This window comes from Enhydra lutris, unplaced genomic scaffold, assembly GCF_002288905.1.
Source record: "Enhydra lutris kenyoni isolate GAN:26980312 unplaced genomic scaffold, ASM228890v2 scaffoldscaffold10, whole genome shotgun sequence".
NCBI lineage: Eukaryota > Metazoa > Chordata > Mammalia > Carnivora > Mustelidae > Enhydra > Enhydra lutris.
The window spans coordinates 19,174,164-19,193,349 of record NW_019154094.1 but is presented as its reverse complement, the minus strand read 5'-3'; the positions used below and the strand labels follow the sequence as shown (position 1 = coordinate 19,193,349).

The following is a 19,186-nucleotide window of genomic DNA, read 5'->3' as shown; positions in this document are numbered from 1 at the left end:
TCCAATCTCCCAGTGTGGACACGGGCTGCTTCTGTCTGCCTGGCACCTGCATCCGGTCCCCTTTCTGGGCTTTGAGGGTCCTTGGGGAAAACCTCCCTTGTGCACTCTCAGTGCATGTGGTTTACGATGGCAAAGACCTCACTTCTGGGCTCCAGAGCTCACCTCAGAGCCAGGTCTGACCAAAGTCTTTATTCCCTCTGCTCCACAAGGTTCTAGGGGTGAACAAATGACCTGAGTCTGCTAAGAGACACCATCTGGGGATTTAAGCAGAACGGTTAGGGAAGAGAAATTCCCTTTCTACCAGGATGGGAGGATGTAGGTCTGACATGGGCCAGAATCCACCATGTGGAAACAGAGGGCCACAGAGAAAAGCCAACACAGGGAGAGCAGACACTTGAGACAAAGGGAGTGACAAACACAGGAATACAACCCAAGCCGAGCCCTTCTATCCTCATTCCATCTCATCCGTCTAGGTGGGCCTGATGCTCCAAACTGTTCCATTCCATGAATCAATGGATTTTTTTCCCCCTTGTGCTTAAGGCACTGTGAAATAGATTTTTGTAAATCCCAACACGGTAGATGGGAATACTGCACACTGCTTAGCCCATAGTGGGCCTTCCACAAACCTTAGTTCCTCTACCTTCCCTGGTCAAATCTGGCAGGGGAGACTCACAGGAAGTTGGTGGCACAACAGGCCTGCTAATCCCACCTCTGGTTGTCTTTGCTGAATATCGGTCCTGCTCAGTTTTCACAGTATTTAGGTGGGAGACCAGCACCTTGATGCTTCAGTAAGGTTATGGATTCTAGAGTGAAGAGGACCTATGGTCAAAACCAGGGTCCACCACTTCCTATAGGACCTCCAGGAGCTCCCAGCTCCTCATTCTTAAATGGGGATCATAGTAGCCCCTGCCCTAAGGTTTCCTCGAAGAATCACAGGAGATGGTACCATCTGAGCACTGGGCATGGTGCCTGGCATGTAAAAAGGGAGCTGGGAAACATTAGCAAGCATGAACACCATAAGACAAGGGCACACTGGTAGAGAAAAAGAAATCAGAGAGCTCAGGTTTCATTTCTACTATCTCATGAGCTCATTCGACTACAGCATCAATGACTCCAACACACTCAAGAACGAGCATTGTTGCAAAGGGTCAGCCCTTGGTTGTAGAAACGGCCACCACAGCGAGCTGGTTTGAAACCCCGGGTGCACACCTGCCACCGAGGACAGAACCCAGAAGGCTTTCGTCAGCCTCAATGCCCTGCTTAGGTCACCTCTGTCTGGCAATCCCCCACTCTCGCTGTGCTTCAGAAGGCAGGGGAAGGGCACCACGGTCCTAGCTTCACACCTGTGTCGCCAACGGGAAATGCTCTTAACCAGTTTTCTGTGTGGGCTCCCCAATGCCTCCTGCTAGCGCATTAACGAGAAACAAAAAAGTCGGACAGAAAATGGGTCCTTGTCTCCTCTCAGCTGTTCTCGTGCTTGGCCAACTCATCCATCCTAATACTAATTCAATTTCACTTCCAACCAGAAGAATGTTCTCCTTCATATTCCCTTTTGTGGACCGGCAGGAAGAGTCTATAAATGCTCGTGTGCCGAGTCCACTGACGTTCAAACTTCTGGTTACTAAAAACCAAGCTTGGGATATATCCAAACTGGTAAAATGTAGGATAGATATCATACATTTTATACATCCAGTATTATTCAAAACATTTTCTGTTTAAACTGAATTTTTTGAAAGTACAGACAGTTGTCATTTTCTAATGGGAAAATGCCTCTTAAATGTAAGGGTCTCAAAGTTCTTGTTACTGTATTACACAGGCCCCTAACGTAGCCTGTAGTGTCAGCGGGCGGGTTTTGGCTGGCCTGGTCTCCATGGATGCACGGCCACACAGCCGCTGTTCACAGGGATCTGTTCTTAGGTGGGCACAGGACTGAGGTGGGCCTGTCAGAAACAGTCCTGAGGTTTTTGCTACAGCTGCTCAGGGCAGGAACTTGTTCACGTCAGGGCTGCTGAGCGATAGATAGTGCCCAGCCTGGGGTCAGCTGTGCACACTCTCTGCTCTGCTGTGTAGAGGGTCTACGATTAAAACCACGTAACGGTATGACGGAGCAGAGCCAAGAGAGGAGCATGCAGACCTTTTCTTACTTCCTGTGCTCAGTTAAATCCATGTCAGGCAGCTTCCCATTTACCAGTGGGCTCCAGACCAATGTCTGTTTGCAAACCACCTTGTTCTAGAGAAGGGCCAATATGGAGGGGAGTCTAGTGTCCCAGGCTCACCCCCAAACCCCAGGAAATTCATGATCTTGCTGGTCTGTTGAATTCATAGTGCTACAGCTGCCATCAGGCACCTGGGGAAGCTGGGGATGAACGCTTCCTTATCCCCTGGTTCTACTGAATGGAGAATGGGCCCAGGGACCCACAGCCCTTCTGCCAGCAGATTCTGTCGATCCCCCCTTCAAAAGAGGTCTAAATCCAACTGATTCCTACCACCTGCACTGCTACCTCCTCGTCACCTCCTTCTGGACTTGTTTCATCTCCCAGCTGGTTGCCCTGCTGCTGCCCCTGATCCTCTTCAGGCTTTTTGCAACACAGCAGCTAGGTAATCCAGATGTCAGATCACAACACAATTCTATTGCAAACCCTACTTATCTCAGGGTGAAAGGCAGTGTATTCAAAATGGCCCATAAGGCTGTACATGACATGACTCCCTTCTACCCCATCTCTTCCTGACCCTCTCTCCTACCACTCTCCCCCATGCTCACCTGCTCCAGCCACACTGATCTCTTTGCTCTTCCTGAAATGTGCCAGGCACACTCCTGCCTCAGGGCCTTTGCACATGTGGTTTCTTTTGCTTGTTACCTGCCCCCAGTGGAGCCCATCTGACTCCCTCTCACTTTAGGTCTTTGCTCAAATATCACTTGCCATTTTAGGGCTTCCTTAACTACTTGGAATACTCAACCCAAGTCCCAGAAGGCCCCTCCCCTTTCCAGATTTAGTTTTCTCCATTACACACTTACTATCACTTTAAGTATCACATATCTTACGTACTTTGCTTATTGCCTATCTCCAGTAAGCTCCAGGAGGTAAGACTGTCTGGCACATAATAGGAGCTCAAAATTAACAGAGTGAATGGCACGAGAGAAAAAAAGGATGGAAACAGGACACCTGTTTGTCACAGAGGACGCTCGTTCAAGGGCAGAAGTTTCTTAGAGCAGTTGGGAGAGGTGAGGCCCAACCAAGTGGGCCAGCCTGCCTCACTCAGTTAAGCTGCCTCAGAGAACGTAGCTGGAAAACACAGAACTTTTACAGAGAAGCTGCAAGCAGCCTTCCCAGGGGAACAGTGAGAACCAGTTCAAGGACAATGATAATTCAGGGAGGACTTAAAAATCAGCTGTTTTTATACTGTGGGTAATAAATGCCACATAATGTGCTCAAAGTTTCCCTATCACCTGATTTCCAGCAAATGGCTTTCACAAACATCTTAAAGTCAAGAAGGGACATTATGCAGATACAACAAAGTGAAACATGGCCCTGGAGAACCTGGAAATGCTAGGAAACTTACTCATTTTGCAGGTTCAGGAACTAAAGCTTAAGGTGGAAATGGGGTTTGAATCCACCAAGTATCAAGGCTGGGGTCTGAATGTGGAGGTCCCCGATTCCCAGGCAAAATCTCTTTGGCTTTCAGTCATAACAGCTCCGCCTAAGGGCCTTGATCTCAATCGTGGCTCTAGCCCACCAGCAGCTTCCAGATAAAGCAGACCCCCGAGATGGTGACCCTAGACACACTCCAGCTGCCTTGCCTTACTGAATGAGAGGCCCTGGGCTTCCCCGCCCCACAGCCGGCCCTGCCCAGGGCAGTGTGCTTATAGCAGAACCTAGCCCCCCCACATCCCCTCTGTAGGTACAGCCTGGCTTACTCACCTCCAGTAAACTAGCACAGCGATGAGAAGGATGAGGCACACGAAGGTCAAGGCTGATACCACAATCAGAGGGATGATCCACTCCATCCTCCCTGGAGAAGGACGGCTTATCATTCCCGAGGTGTTCTTTTCTGCTGCAAAGAGAAACCACGGCAGTCAGAGGACAGGGGCGAGGGGGAATGGGGAGCCAGAGTAAGACACAGAGCTCTGTTCCACTTTGGGGTGGCTTCCAGGGGACGGGGCTGCCTGTTTGGGCTGTCCTAGGACAAGAGGGGCAATCAGCAGCAGGCACCGTTTCCTACCGAGTCCCAGACCAAGCCGGGCTTTTTCTCTAATGGCCAGTGGGAAGGACTCGCAGACGGAGGCCAAGATGTTCTCGCAGAGAGTTGCATAGGAGAGAGACATCCAGCTCCACTCCAAGAACATTACGACCCAGAGCGGCTTCTGGATACAATGAAGAAATGTGCTCGGTCCTGAATGCAGCATCACACTTGCCTCAGGAAAGGGACTGGAGTGGTGGTGGGAGGTGGCTGGGAGCCTCTCAGGTTCCCCAGCGCCAAGGCCGGAGGAAAGGCAGGATGGGTTTTGCTAAGATAACTGGCTGTAACCACAATGGTTCTATTCTTTGCCTGCTTTGCACCCCTTGCCCCTTCCTCTAGTACCTGCCCCCCACTTCTGTTTGGGGAAAGCACCTCTCCCTAAAAGATAAAGTTGTAGTGGGACAATCCTGCAAGCATGGGGCTCCCAGGCTCCCTGGCAAGGGTTGGGGGCGGGGGGCGGGAACGAGACTCAGGGTAGAGCTGCAGCTCTCCCCCTGGGGTCCCAGCCAGCTACTTATAGACTCAATTCAGCACAGTCCACAGGGGGCACCAAAGACGCTTCTGCCGAGCAGTCCCCACCCTCAGACCCCTGGAGAGCCTGGGTCTCCAGCTTTCCCTCCCGTCCCATTACTCCCCACCCCCACGCGTCTAAAGTTCACAGACAACTGGAGACAGGAAGCCCCGCTCTGCTCCCGTCTAGAGGGTCACAGGCTGAAATGATCCGGGATTCTCTCTTGTCCGCAGATGACTCTTACCCAAGCAGCTCTTCCCTCTGGTTCTCACAGGCCCCGAGGATCTTCCCAAGTCCCCAGGAGCCTCCGGAAGGAAACTACTCTCCTTTATACTGCCGGAAAGCTCCAGGTGGCACAAATGAGGCTCCGATGGCTGCCGTGCGGGGCTGGGAAGGTCAGGGGGGCTCACGGCTAATCATGGGAGGCAGGTGGTGAGAAAGCAAAGGTTCAGTGTGAGCAGGGGGAGAAGCCCCGGGGAAAAAATCTACAGCTGGCTGCAGGCTGACTTGTGCTCAGCCAGGATCCTCCTGCTCTGCAAAAATGAGGCCAGCGTTCAGCCAGCCCAGAGTGTCCCTCTGCAGGGTGGCTGCGGTGCGGGGCTAATCAGTCTGGGTTTCCAAGTCAGAGAAGGTGGGCTGCCCAGGAAAGAAATAATTGGCCCCGAAAGGAGATTTATAAAGAGGCAAGGCTCCAGAGTAATGAAGAAGCATGTTACAGAGCTTTTCACCGGCGGCTTCTAGCTTCCTTTGATCACCTCCTTTGTTTCACGCACAGCCCTGTGCATCACATAGGGCCAGATGGAGGCCGGTTCACAGGGAAGGAGACAGAGGCAGGCACGCTCTGATGACACACTATAACACGGCACTTCACAGTTTATAAAGTACCTTCCTAACTGTGCCAGCCCATTGCTCTTGACTCCTTGCTCCACGATTTCTCTTTAGGTAGCTATTTGCGGAGTCCCCAGTGTGTGCCCAACACGGTGCTAGGGGATGGGGTTGCTGCGGGACGTCAGGCAGGAACAGCCCTGTGCTGCAGGGTGGGAGTCACCGAAAGGGGGAGAGGCAGACGCAAGAACAAGGAATTAGGATAAGATGAATGGGACACCGGGGAGAGCCCAAGAGCTATGCACAGTGGGAAGAGCTATCCTAGCCTCAGGGTCCTAAAGGTTCTAGAGGGGGCTTGTGACATGGATACCTAGAGGGTGAAGGGGAGTTCGCCAGGCTGTGTGCAGGGGAAGAAGAGTGTTCTGGACAGAGAGAATGAGAATGAAGGGGATCAAGATGGAGCAGTAGAGGCCACATCCGCCAGGGCCTTATAGGCTGAATTCAGGAGATGTTCTAGTTCCATCCAAGAGCATTGGAAGCTACTGCAGGGTTGTAAGCTGAGGCTTACAAGATCAGGTGTGCAATCTCTCCCTTGGCCTAATGTTTGAATAGCAAAGCTCTGGTGATCTGCCAAAAGAACCAGTTAGGAACGAGAATAATTGTGCTGGGCTCCAGCAGGGGCAGCCCAGCCAGCCAACTATCTGGCTGATGGTCAGAAGCATCTTAAAGAAGGGAAGGTCCTCTTAGTTAAAGGAAACTATGGCAGGAGGACTGACATTACAGGTCACATGTCCAGTGAATTCAGCATCCACTCTGGGAGGCCCTGGCATACTGGGGGAACTCCCGGTCCCTTGACAGAAAAGGATTGTTGCCTGGGCTACCAACACATAGACAGGAAGGGAGGGAGGCTGCATGCAAACTCCAGGTCTTACTCCCCCTCAGGCACTGAAAAGGGCCCTTGGCCGGAAGAAGCCCTCACACCCATCTCTCTAAACAGTCACTGGAAACACCAGGTCCAGGTTCTCTCCACCATCCTTAACCCAGTAAACAGTGGCCACTCCTGGATTTCTGGGCCTTATGAGTCATGCTCTAGCTGTGAGTGTCAAGGGCATATTCCGCCGTCCCAGAAATCCCACGTGCCAGCCGTTACGTCTGTCCTCCTCTCGTCCTCCACAAGCGAGGGTGCAGGTTCTCATCAGCTTCTCGGGGGAGCCTTCGGCCTTAGGAAAGACTTGCCAGAGGAGAGCACGGTCTGCAGAGCAGGGGGTCCGGAAAGCACAGCTAGCCTCCAGCGGCACGACTGAGTCACTGCTCTAACATTTCACAGAGCTTGTGGGCGAATTTTGTTTTGAAGGAGGTGGAGAGGTGATCCTCAATCAGCAGCACCTGGCAGCGTGCCAGACCTAAGAAAATTCTGTTCTGCCAGCAGCGTCATGTGCCCGGGGCTTTAACCCTAGAGGCCACGCAAAAATACGAGCAAGCACTGTTGGACGTCCACGTGGGGCCTGCCAAAGGCGATATCATCATCTTATTCACTGTCCTCCTTTGCCTTCATGGTACCAGGAACCTGAGATTTTCATCACATCTGTACACAACCACGTGAACTCTGCTCCTGTCCCTCTGCTGACGAATTCCTTGCTGCCCTCAGGGCAGCAAGCCCTGCCCCCAATCCCCTACCCCCTACCTCTCATTATCTCCTGCTGCTCCTCGCCCACCCCCTACTGTGTTCCAAGAACACCCATGCAATCACCGACCTTGCTGGGCCACGGGGAGGTGGGAGGGTGGGAGGGTCCCCCCTCTCCCCGCCTTCGTCTCTGTCATCCCACTTCCAGGAATGCCTTTTCCAGCTTGCCCCCAGAAGGCCCCATCGATCCCCCAATCCTGGTTCAGGTGCTACTTCCTCCATGAGGCCTCCCCAAGCCTTCAGGCTGTGCTATCTCTGGAGGGCCGAGTAGAGTTCAGATTTCAGGTTCAAATCCAGGCTCTGCCATTCTATGTGAATTTCAACTAATAACTTGTTATCAGTTTGGGCCTGAAGTTCTCCCTCTGTAAAAAACCTGCTCCACAGGAGGGGTGGCAAAATTCAAGGGGAAGATGTGCCTGGCGTGGAGCAGTGCTACGCACCTCCTCTCATCCTTGTCAACACCCTTGCCACGTACTTCCCTTACTGCACACGTCATACGCAATTATAACTGCTCTCCTATTCATTACCAGGGTTCCCCCAAGGGAGGGCTGACTCCCAACTGCACATGGAAGAATAGTAGTGAAGCCCAGTCTCCTATGAGCTCTGCAGCTCTGGGCAAGTTCCTTAACCTCTCTGTGCATTTGTTTCCTCCTCTGTAAATGAAGACAATCGTATTGCCCACCAATGTGGGGTGTGCGGCTTCAATGAACAAGTACATAGAAACCACGTAGAATGCTGCTTAGTAGCCATTTGGCAGCGGATTCAAGTTCTCAAAGGGGATGATCACCATCACCAGCCCCACATTCTCCCTCCTCAATGCCCCAGCAGCACAAGGCAGATGCTGAGGGCGATTGCCCTGTGGTATCTGAGAGCGTAAGTGGCGATCACACAGGAGCTCTAATGAGCTGGGCATTAGCATTCTGCAGTGGAGGCCGAACCTCCCGGTTGGCCCTAAGACCAGTCCGCACCACTCATCTTGCTGTCCTTCAGCAGGAACACCTGTTTCCATGGTGGCCCGACAGGCCCTCAGAGGAGCAGGTATAATAAAACAGTGAACCGCCAGAAACTACTAGGCACACGTGACATGCTGCCTGGGCTGGGTATGTACTCTCCTGCTCCTGGACTTGTCCTCCAACGGTCCTCCCCATGCTAAGGCCCCCAGACACTGGAACAAACTATACACTATTCCGTACAACCAACAGCGTGCACTTCAAAGTCAGGCAGACCCGATGACAAATTCTGGCTCAGGCCCTTCTAGCTGTGTGACTTTGGGTAAGTGACTGCCCATTTCCGAGCCCCTGGTCCCTCCTCTTTCAAAGGGAGACATGATGACGCTCACCTCTCAGAGGACTTATAAGAAGTAAACAAGATCATCCAATGTGAAGAAGATTGTGCAAATCATGGCCATGTTAATTTACAGAGCCAGGTGCAAAATGAAATCAGGAGGCCTGTTCGTAAGTTATTAAAGAGTTTCAAGATGGGGACAGCCGAGCATGGAGGCCAGCACAGGGCCTTCTGAGCACAGAGCCCATTCTTCTCTTCTTTCCCATGGAATCAGGCAACAGGGCTGCCAATGTCGTAAAATGAGACACTCCCATTTGTTGGGAGCAGCTCACTTTCATTCAGAGCCTCATTTGTAACCCAGCTGTCTCCTGAAAGAACTTGGCTACCCAGTTCCTGGAGGGTGTGCTCCCCTCCCCAATGCCCAAATCCTGACACCAGGATAAGTGCAGGACCTTTGAGTTAACAGAGACTTTCCTCCCCTCATCTCCATTTCTGATTTATCCAGATGGTCTGGTTTTCCCAGCAGAACTAGCCTTCGATTCCTGCCTGCTGTGGGTTGTGTGAACTGGCAGCCCACACGTGTGCCTGGCTTGGCACCCCTCCCCCACTAATTATTATTAGATTGCAAGGTAGCTGCCAACATTAACAGGCAATAGAGTTCACATAAACCAACAATGGAATCGTCTACCAGCAGTGTTTGAGGTTGGCAACACGGGCCTGAATTCCATCAGGAATGGCAAACATCAGCTGGAAACTGGCAGCACATTCTCTTCAGACAGGGCGTGTCTCCCTAGTTTGCCACAGTCCTCGCTGCTCCCTAATGTCACACACCAGACCTGCGTCCTCACCCCTGGCCCCGACGGCAGCTCACTCTAGGCCCTCTAATTCCAGTCTGCTGGGGGCGCTCTGACCCAAGTGATTCTGAAATCACTAACCTGGCTCAAGAGAAGGCACTGCTTCTGGACAAGGCACCTTTCCTAACTGAATAACTAACTTCACCAAAGAGATTTTATTTTTCAATCAATTAGAAATTAACCAGGCTCTTGCTCCAACCATACCATGGGGGCCATTCCCCTCAATGAACACGGTGGGACCTTTCTCATACTCTTTACAGAGCTGCACCTTGCTGGTCTGCGTGCACCAGGATGAAATGGGATGGGGGTAACAACTTCCACCCACCTCTCCCTCCACGCCCGTGGCTGTGATAAAGGGATGTGGGGAAGGTAAGAAGAGGGAGGCCAGCCGGAGCTGGGACTCAGAAAAATGAGTCTCCTTCTGAAATGTCTTCCAGATAAAACCTGGAGCAAGATGCTACCTAACCTGCTCTGAGCATTCGCAGGAGGGAGGCAAGGATGAATGACCTTCCCCACATCCCCTCTGCCTCCCAGCTTTTATTTCAGCATCCAACAGAATCTGAGTAAAGTGCCTCCATTCTGCTTTAAAAAAAAATTAAAAAAAAAAAAAAAGAAAAGAAAAACAGTTTTCAGTGGCATATGTCATCACTGAATTAATGCTGTTTGCCTTTTACTGGCTTGGCTCTCATCCCAGTAGAAGCAAATAAAAACGGAGTACATTGTACTATAAATGCTACAGGCAGCGAGGCATCAGATGGACGCATGTGGAACGCGCCTACCCCATGGTCAGAGCTCAGCTTCGGCGGCGGGACAACCACCCCTACGCCGTCAAGGCTAAAATGAGCTTGGATCCGAGAGACCACTCTCAGGAGTAGGCGAAAGCGGGATTCTTTCCCTTTTCAGCAAAGAGCAAGAGAAGGACACACTCCACACTCATAATACAGCCTGGTTTAATGGTGGGCAACTTGACTACATTTGTTCTGAGTAACACCGCTCATTAAAAACCACCCACATCCGCGAATTAAGACAGCTGCTTTAAAACACACACACACACACACCCCCAAAAAACTGTGGTTAAAAAAACACATGAAACTTACCATCTTAACCATTTCTAAGAGTACGTTTCAGCCGTGTCCAGTGTATTCACACTGTTGGGCAACCCATCTCCAGAATCTGTCTTTCCCCAGTGAAACGGAAACCCTGTACCCGTTAAACCCTAGCCTCCCCCCGCCCCAGCCTCTGCCAGCGACCTTCTCCCTCTGCCCCTATGACTCTGACAACCCTAGGCACCTCACGCTCATGGAGTCACAGATTCGTCTTTGTGCAACTGGCTTATTTCACCTGGTACCGTGTCTTCAAGGTTCACCCGTGCTGCAGCGCATACCAGAACATTCTTCCTTTCTGAGGCTGAATACCATTCCATTGTATGTGGAGACCACATTTAATTCATCCATGCATCTGTTTGGGTAACAACCCAAATGTGCCTCCCTCGGCGACTGTAAACAATACCACTGTGAACATGGATACACAGGGATCTCGTCAAGACCCTGCTTTCAGTTCCTTTGGGGAGCTACCCAGCAGTGGGATGGCTGGTTCATATGGCAGTTCTATTTTTAATTTTTTAAGGAACCACCATATTGTTCTCTACAGCGGCTGGACCGTTTTACATTCCCACCAACAGCGCACAAGCGTTCCAAATTCCCTCCACGTTCGCCAACGTTTGTTATTTTCTGTTTGGTTTTGTTGTTTGCACGGTAGCCCCCCAAGCAGGTGTGAAGTGAGAAGGTGGCTGGTTTTTTTCCAGGGCCACAAAACGCGTCTTTATTGTTCTGGAGCCCTGGCATCGTCTAAACCATGGCAGCAGAGACACGACTGTCAGTTGCAAACACACGTATCCTCCTGCGAGGGGCCAGTGCTCTGGACTCCCATTACTGTGCCAGAGCTGGATTAGAGCGTCGTGTGTTTCCATCTGTATTACCACCCAAGGGGCACCTGCAGGGCTCAATGTTAGTTTAAGCCTTTGCCTTCGGCTCAGGTCATGATCTCAGGGTCCTAGGATTGAGCTCCCGCATCGGGCTCTCTGCTCAGCGGGGAGCCAGCTTCCTCCTCTCTCTCTCTCTCTCTCTCTCTCTGCCTGCCTCTCTGCCTACTTGTGATCTCTCTGTCAAATAAATAAATAAAACATTTAATAAATAAATAAATATATATATATATATATATATATATATATCTATATATATACACATACACACACACACACACACACACACACACACACACACACACACACACATTACCACCCGGAGTCCCTGTGAATAAGCACTCCTTGCCCCTTCACGGAGAGCTCCCTTCATCACACGCAATCAAACAATAGTCTGTCATGTCTCCTTCAGTCAGGCATTGGAAAACTAGAGGTGTTTGATAATCCCAATTTCACTCTAAGTCCTATAAGTTCTCTGGTCCTGACCTACCAAACTGCCACCACAGACCCTTGGTGGCAACATCATGTGTCCTGGACATTAGTTGGGAAAGAGCTCATCCCTGATCTTGCATCAAATACATACGACAACCTGAATTCCTGACCCCAGCCTTCAGGGAATGTCCTGCTTGTTCTCAGTGGGGTCTGGCTCCCCACCACCAAGAGATATAGACTCTGTCCTAGTTCAAAGATCAGTTCATGCAGGACAGAAACTTCCAAGGGGCCAGACTCTTTCTGGGAGGACACTAAACCATGACGGCACTGAGCAACTCCTTCAGGCTGCTCCCAGCCACTGCATGCTGGCTCTCCTGGGAAGATGACAGCCGAGAACAGGAACAGGCAGGATAATCTAAAAAACATCTTCAAAAAGAGAACCTGACCCACAAAACTAGCCCTGGCTGCCAAGTGCTTTGGAAGGTCCCTACAACAGCCTGCCATAATTTATTTCAGATAAAGTCTCCTACAGCATCCTCCACGTCCACACAGTCGGGCTGAGCACTACATCCATGATTCCTGCCCTGTCTGCATGAACCTGTCCTAGCCCCTACTTCTGTCCTTAACTATTTCTTTCCTCAAATGAACTTTGAAAAGGACACTGCATATTAACATGAAAAATCAGAGTTTCTCGAGCACAGCAGCATTGGCGCTTGGGACCAGGGAGGTCTTCATTGTGGGGGGCTGGTCTGTGCAGGGTTAGGGTTCTCAACAGCATCCCTGGTTTCTCCCCAACTAGATGCCAGGGGCAGCCCCCTCCCCAGGCACGACAACCAGACATGTTTCCAGATGTTGCCAAACGCCTTTGGGGAGTGTGGGGACAGAATCCTCTCTGGCTGAGAACCTCTGCCATAAATGGAAAACTGCTATTTTTTCTAAAGCATACATTCAAATAGTCACTTAATAATTAACATGCCATCTGAAATCATCTCGTGTTGCCCACTTAGGGAAGAAGCCCAAAGCCAGAGGGAAAGCAGCGCTGTGTGAGGTGGACTTCCCTGGCCCATGCTGGAGCTCTGTGTTGCCCGGACATGTTCCTTAGCCTTCTGTGCCTTAGTTCCCTCACTGCCAAAGGCAACAAGGACAGCACAGCCCCCACAGGGGTGTGATAGGACCACAAACACAGTCGGGCTTTTAGCACAGGCAACAGCAGCAAAGAACAAATGTCACTCAGTACTGCTACTATTTCTAGAATCAAAGGTTTTCAAGGTGGGTTCCTCAGAGCTTGAGGGTTCCAAAGGGGTACCTCAGGGTTTGCCCAAAGGAGTGGGGTGTCTGGAGCTTGGCGCCCTCCCCTGTGGTTCAAAGCAGAACAGCAGGGGTTCATGAGTGGCTCGGTCGGTCCGTTAAACAACCGACTCCAGGTATCAGCTCGGGTCATGGGATCGAGCCCTGCATCTGGCTCTGTGCTGAGCTCAGAGTCCGCTTGTGACTCCCTCTCTCTTTCCTCCTGTCCCTCTCCCTTGTTCTCTCTCAGTCTCTCTCTCTCCCTCTAAAATAAATAAATCTTAAAAAAAAAAAAAAAAAAAGAAAGGAAAAAAAGAAGGAGACCCAACGAACTGACTCTGACCATTCTCAGCTCGTGGTTCAGACAAAAGGAGGCCAGGAGACTGGTCGGCAGACCCCAGAACCGTACTTTCCTTTAAGCACCTGGCTTAGGACTGACCCAGAGAGGGGCCGCTGCAAGCTTTCAGGGAATGAGCATTTCTTTACTGGGGTTCTGAGCAGGATTGAGTCTGAGAAAGGACTTTCCCTGATTTGAGGAAACGAAGATGGAAAGCCCTAGCACTAAATGATTGTTTTATAGACCATGCCCACCCTGAAATGCCTCTGCCAGGGCCTGCTGTTCTGCACACCACCCCAAGAACATCTTATGGTATCATTTGGCTACTGGGGGTGCGTGCACCACGTTCTGCCTGTGGCTCCCAAGAGAGGGGCTGCAGCAGATTTCCACGCGGCACATGTCCCATCGAGGGTTTCCCACTGGCAGAGGCCAGCACACAGACACAGCAGCTGCGCGGAAGCCTCTAATCCTTCCCATCGGCCTGCAGGGCAGCTGGAACTGGAGCTATCAGCCAACCACCAGCGGTTCCTACCTCCCCAGTCCAGGGATGTGTTTAGTTGGCGTATGTGAAAACGAAAAATGAAAGGGAGGAAAAAGGGAAAACGTCTTAAAAATTGGAACTCATTTAAAAATTGAGAGATGCTGCACAAAGATTTGGATTTCTGGCTTGCGAGGCATCTTCAGCGGCTGTAATCAGGGGAACTGAGTGAGGCTGTCCTCTTTAGAAAACACATGTGCACTCTGGTTTGCTGTGGTCCTCACCCCTCCCTAATGTCTGCTTCTCTTACTGACCCCACCTGTATGCCTTCTGTCATTGTCTGAGTTTGCTGCTTCTCCCACAGAAGGACTCCTCTTCTCCTTCCTTGTGAATTAATACCAAAGCCACTACTCACAGGACTTACAAAGATGTTATCAGACATCATGGGAATTTAAAACAAGGATTCTGGAGATGCTGGTCAAAATATAACACAGTTTGTAACTTTAAAGAATTAAAGCTTGTTTCAAAGAGGCTAAATGTAGGGGCACCTGGGTGGCTCTGTCGGTTAAGCGTCCAATGCTTGATTTTGGCTCAGGTCATGGTCTTGGGAGTCTTGGGATCGAGAGCCCTGTGTCGGGCTCTGCGCTCAGCAGGGAGTTGGTTTGAGATTCTCTCTCCCTCTGCCCCTCTACACCCTCCATTGCTCTCTCTCAAAAAAAAAAAAAAAAAAGGCTAAATATCAATGAAAATGATTGTGTTTACTTACCATGAAGAAAAACTAAATGAGATTTAAAGAAATGTACATACAAAGTCTTTAAGTCACCACTGACATGCAGGTAAGTGGCTTTATTTAACAAGTAAATGCCAAGCAGGAGGAGGCAGATGGGGAAAGACTAAAAGGGCTGGAAGCGAAGCGAGGCGGTGGGATCGTGGACTGATGTGGGGTTGTGGGTTTTACCCTCGAGTCACTCATACCCTTCATCAACCAACAAGCACACGCCTATTTCTGCTTAAGCCAGGGGTCGGCAAATGCCGCTGTGCAGGTCAAACCTGGCCCACTGTCTGGTTCTGTACACAGCGTTTTGTTGGAACGCAAGCACATCTGCTCACTTACATATTATTCTGGGGGCTTTTGTGCTACCTGGAGGGGCTGACAAGTTTCGACAGAGACCTAGGGCCCACAAGGCTTTGAGATGTGAACCTTCCCACTAGATGTACGTGGTAAGGGAGTGGCTCTGGTTTACCAGCCTGCGGAAAGAGCACAGTTCCTGGAGGTCATTCCGAATGCCAGCTAACTGGGGACCAGAGTCTTGGCATGCTCCTTACTGTCCAGGGAGGATGACAAAAGAAAGACCCACGAGGAGCCAGCCTCCTTATGGTTGCCATTGTGATTTCATGGCCTTTGGGCTGCAACAGTGCCTCCTTCCTTGGGATGGACCACAAGGGAGACTCCATTTATCTGCACTGAGAGCTCTTGTTATCCCCATTTTACAGACGAGAACACCGAGCATAGAAACTGCCTGAGGAGTCAGCATGAGTCCGGGGCAGAGGCTACTGGGGTGACCTGACTCCAGAAGGAACTCTGCCAAGATGGCACATGGTGATGCTTCATGGTGGAAGCTGGAGACCCACACGCCCCAGCCCCGGGGCTGCAAATCCCCAGGGTTCACTGAGTCTTTCCCTTTCCCTGGAATCAGACGCCAACCCCAATGACTCATTGCCTCCCCCCGGAACAGACACAGTTCCCCCGCTGCTCTCTAGTCTCAAGAAGTATGAACACTCCCAACCTAAGCTCTCAACAGCCATCTTTGTCAGAAGTATGGGCAAAGCAGTGTTTAAGAGAACAGGTGGAGAAGACGACCTTGCCAGAGCCCTGAGCCCACAGGCAGAGCCACTCAGGATTGAAAATCTGGTCTCAACAAGGTCTACCACTAGTCTATGGAGAAACCCCACTAGTCCAAGCCACCACTGCCCTCACCGCCTAACTGGGCTTCTTGCGTCTCTTCCTGCCTCCCCTATATAACCTCCACAAATAGGCCACAGGGGTCTTTCAAAAATGTTAATCAGACGAGCCAGTCTCCCGTTGAAATCCACCACTGGTTTTCCATTTCAATTAGAATCAAGTCCTCAGCATGGACCATGAGGCCCCTCCTGGTCTGAGCTCCAACAGTCTGTGAACTCATTCCTTCTCCCTCCTCCAGGGTCCACACACACTGGCCCTGGGATCGCGCCTCCACCACTCCAAATTCATCCCGACTTTGGGTCTCTGGACCTGTATTCCTCCGGCTCTCTGCATGGCTACCTCGTCACCACTGGGTCTCTGCTCAAATGTCGTTCCTCAACCTCTCGATGCCCCCCTACCCACCGCCCTGACTCTAGCACTCACCACTATCTGATGTTACACACTCATTTTTTGAAATATCCTCAAGCTACCCCACTAGAACAGAAACCCCCGGAGAACAGAGGCCTGCCTTGATCTGGGTCCCATTCCCAATGCTTCGTGTGGTGCCCTGTACATGGAGAGTACTCCATAAATATTTCTTTAATATCTTCAAACGCAAGAAATTCTACTGTCTCACAGTAATTCCTAGAGGAAATGTCACCGTTCGTGTCGGAATGGCTTCAAACGGCTTTGTAAGTGGCCCGCTATTTCCTTCCCTCAACTCCACAGAAGGCTACTCTACACCTTTCCCGAAAACCGGGACAAACTGAGCAACACCCACAGGAAACCCAAACTTCAAAAAACGAGTCCATACCAGCTTTAAGGAGGAACATAATTCAAAACATGAAAATTTATTCTAAGTTGTATCTTAACATACGAGATCTCAGCTTTAGATGAATTTTAATGTTTACAAGTGCAAAAGCAAATAAATATTTACCAGTTGCTTTTTTTTTTTTTTGCACTCTTATAACTCCACAACAGCTTAGATGCAAAAAAAATTGTTGCTAAACATCTTGTAGTCTGGCAAAAAGAAGAATTTCTTATTAAGAAAACCCCTCACAACAATCACAACCCCTCATGCGCACGGCTGCCTCGCAGACTATCAGGATGGTTTGTTAGGATCTGAGCGCAGGATAGAGCAAAGAAGCACTACGGGTCAGGGTGACCGGGGATCGCCAGCTCAGGGCGGGGGGCCAGAGCAGCCATGCCCCGGTCTCACCATCAGCTGGGTACTGCATACGGCAAACGGGGCTCTGGCAGAGAGAGCCCCACTGCTTGGGCGAGGACTGTGGGCTCAGGTCCCCACTTAGCAGGGAGCCTGACATGGGCTCAATCCTAGGACCCTGGAATGATGACCTGAGCTGAAGGCAGACGCTTAACTGACTGAGCCACCCAGGCGCCCCTCATTGTGTAGTTTAAATCCTCAGAGTTATTCTGCGGTAAGTAGATTTGTTAAGGAAACAAATATCACAGCGGGACTTATTCCAGCCACAATGAGAGAGAAGTTATTCTTATTAGAATAAAAAATGCAGACAGACACACACACACACACACAAACATCTCTTACGCCAGGGACATATATGATCTCAGGAAGACTAAGCACTTTCTGGAGCTTTGTCTCCCATCCCATCCTCAGATGAGGACCGGGCCACTTACCTGGATTAACAGTGATAAATTTGCTATCCTCAGAAAATCGGTCCCCTCGGGACATGGGCTTTTTCGATGGCATCGGGGGCCTCCTGGAATCGCTCCCTTGGAAACGCTCCTCTGTGACTGTGGGGGGCACTTGTGTGGAGGTGACCGAGCCAGAGTCCAGGCCGGGGCGGGCATCCCTCACGTCATCGGGCTGGTCTGTGGGGATGGCAGTGCGGTCCTGCCTGGGCCCGGGCAGAGTCTGATGCCCCCCCTCCTCGGCAGTCCTGTTGGAGGACGAGGAGGTGGGGGTGGGCTTGTCCTGCCTTGGCTCCTGGGCAGCGTGGGTCACCCCGCTCTTCTTCTTCTCGGGGTCCTTCTCTCCCTCGTCCTCGTGCTCCCGCTCCCCGTCCTCACTCTCACTTTTCTCATCCTTCTCCCCTTCCTCTGTGCCCTCGCTGTCCTTGCTCGGTGCGGAGTCGCCGTCAGGGCCTGGGGAAGCCAAGGCCTCCGTAGTGGCCAGGACGGGCCTGACGGCCTGCTTGCTGGCAGAGGCGGCCGTGGGCAGGCGTGTGGGCCACACCGTGCTGGGGAAGGAGGGGATGCCACCGCCGCTGAAGCCCAGGCCGGCCAGGAGTGTGCTGGTGACCACGGAGGCCACGGTCGCCTGGCTGCCGCTAGAGGACGGGCCCATCCCAGTCGCCATGGAGACAAATGAGAAGGGGATGCCGGAGGATGTCCAGGTGGAAGAGCCCGAGCTGATGGGGGCCATGTCGGCCGATGAGGCAGGAGACGCCGTGGGCTTCAAGGGGTCACATGGGTAGGGCAGGAGAGGGGAGAGAAGAGAGAGCAGAGCAGCGTCAGTCATCAGGATAGGGAAAGAGGCCCTGGTTATGGCCCTTAATGGGTTTTACTCATCTTTGATTCTCCTCACAGGGTTTCTCAAAGAGCAGTGCCAAAGGTGACATGAGGCGATCCGTGAACAACCATCTGTGGTCTTAATGGTTACACAATTACTTGCAGTGCATTAAAAAACTTAACTAGCCTATCAAACCCAACTTTTCACTGCTATGGCTTAGGAGGAAGCCAGGTGTCAAAAGAAAAGTAAGGACTATTAAAATTGGTGGAAAAACAAAAAACAACTAAGTAATAAACTGGCCAAGTCAGATGTTTGAGTGATCCCAGGGTGACCCTGGAAGACACAGACGTCCTTGCCTTTTCATACACCAGAGGCCCTCGCGGAGAGCACAGAGTAATTAGGTCCAGAAAAGCCCTCCGGAGTGGCCACCCGAGTCAGCAGCAGCAGGGTTGAAAGCAGGAGCCACACTCCACACTGCCCGCTTTGGGAACTGGCTGATAGCCACGTGCCCTCAGGGTGGGCCCTGCACGGCCACCGGAACTTCCAGAATCTCTGGGTCTACATGGTCTATCTATGTCCACGTATATGGCAGCAGGAGGAATTCCATTTAACAAGAACCCACTGTGTGCCAGGCCTTCGCACCCTACCCTGGAGGCATGGAGGTTCATCACCCTATTTTATAGGTCAGGAAACCGAGGCACAGAGATGTTAAGGGCTGGAAGGAAGGCTGCCTGTGTGCGAGCCTCAGCTCATTCTTCCCACCACACCAAACTGGGGCTTACGTGTGGGAACCACATATGGTACCTCAGGGAAAACAAGAAATGTTGCTCTAAGTTATCCG

General features: G+C 51.3%; 1 protein-coding gene across 2 annotated transcripts in view; it reads right to left on the bottom strand.

Moving 5' to 3' along the window:
* Window positions 1-19,186, bottom strand: part of LOC111143893 (protein tyrosine phosphatase, receptor type G) — a 700,723-nt gene that overhangs the window by 78,727 nt on the left and 602,810 nt on the right. For both annotated transcript variants that reach the window (XM_022497940.1, XM_022497941.1), the window contains exons 12-13: window positions 17,511-18,288; window positions 3,921-4,053 (exon numbers count right to left, since the gene is read on the bottom strand). In XM_022497940.1, coding sequence (XP_022353648.1) covers window positions 3,921-4,053; window positions 17,511-18,288 — 911 coding nt within the window. The remainder of the gene's footprint in view (window positions 1-3,920; window positions 4,054-17,510; window positions 18,289-19,186) is intronic.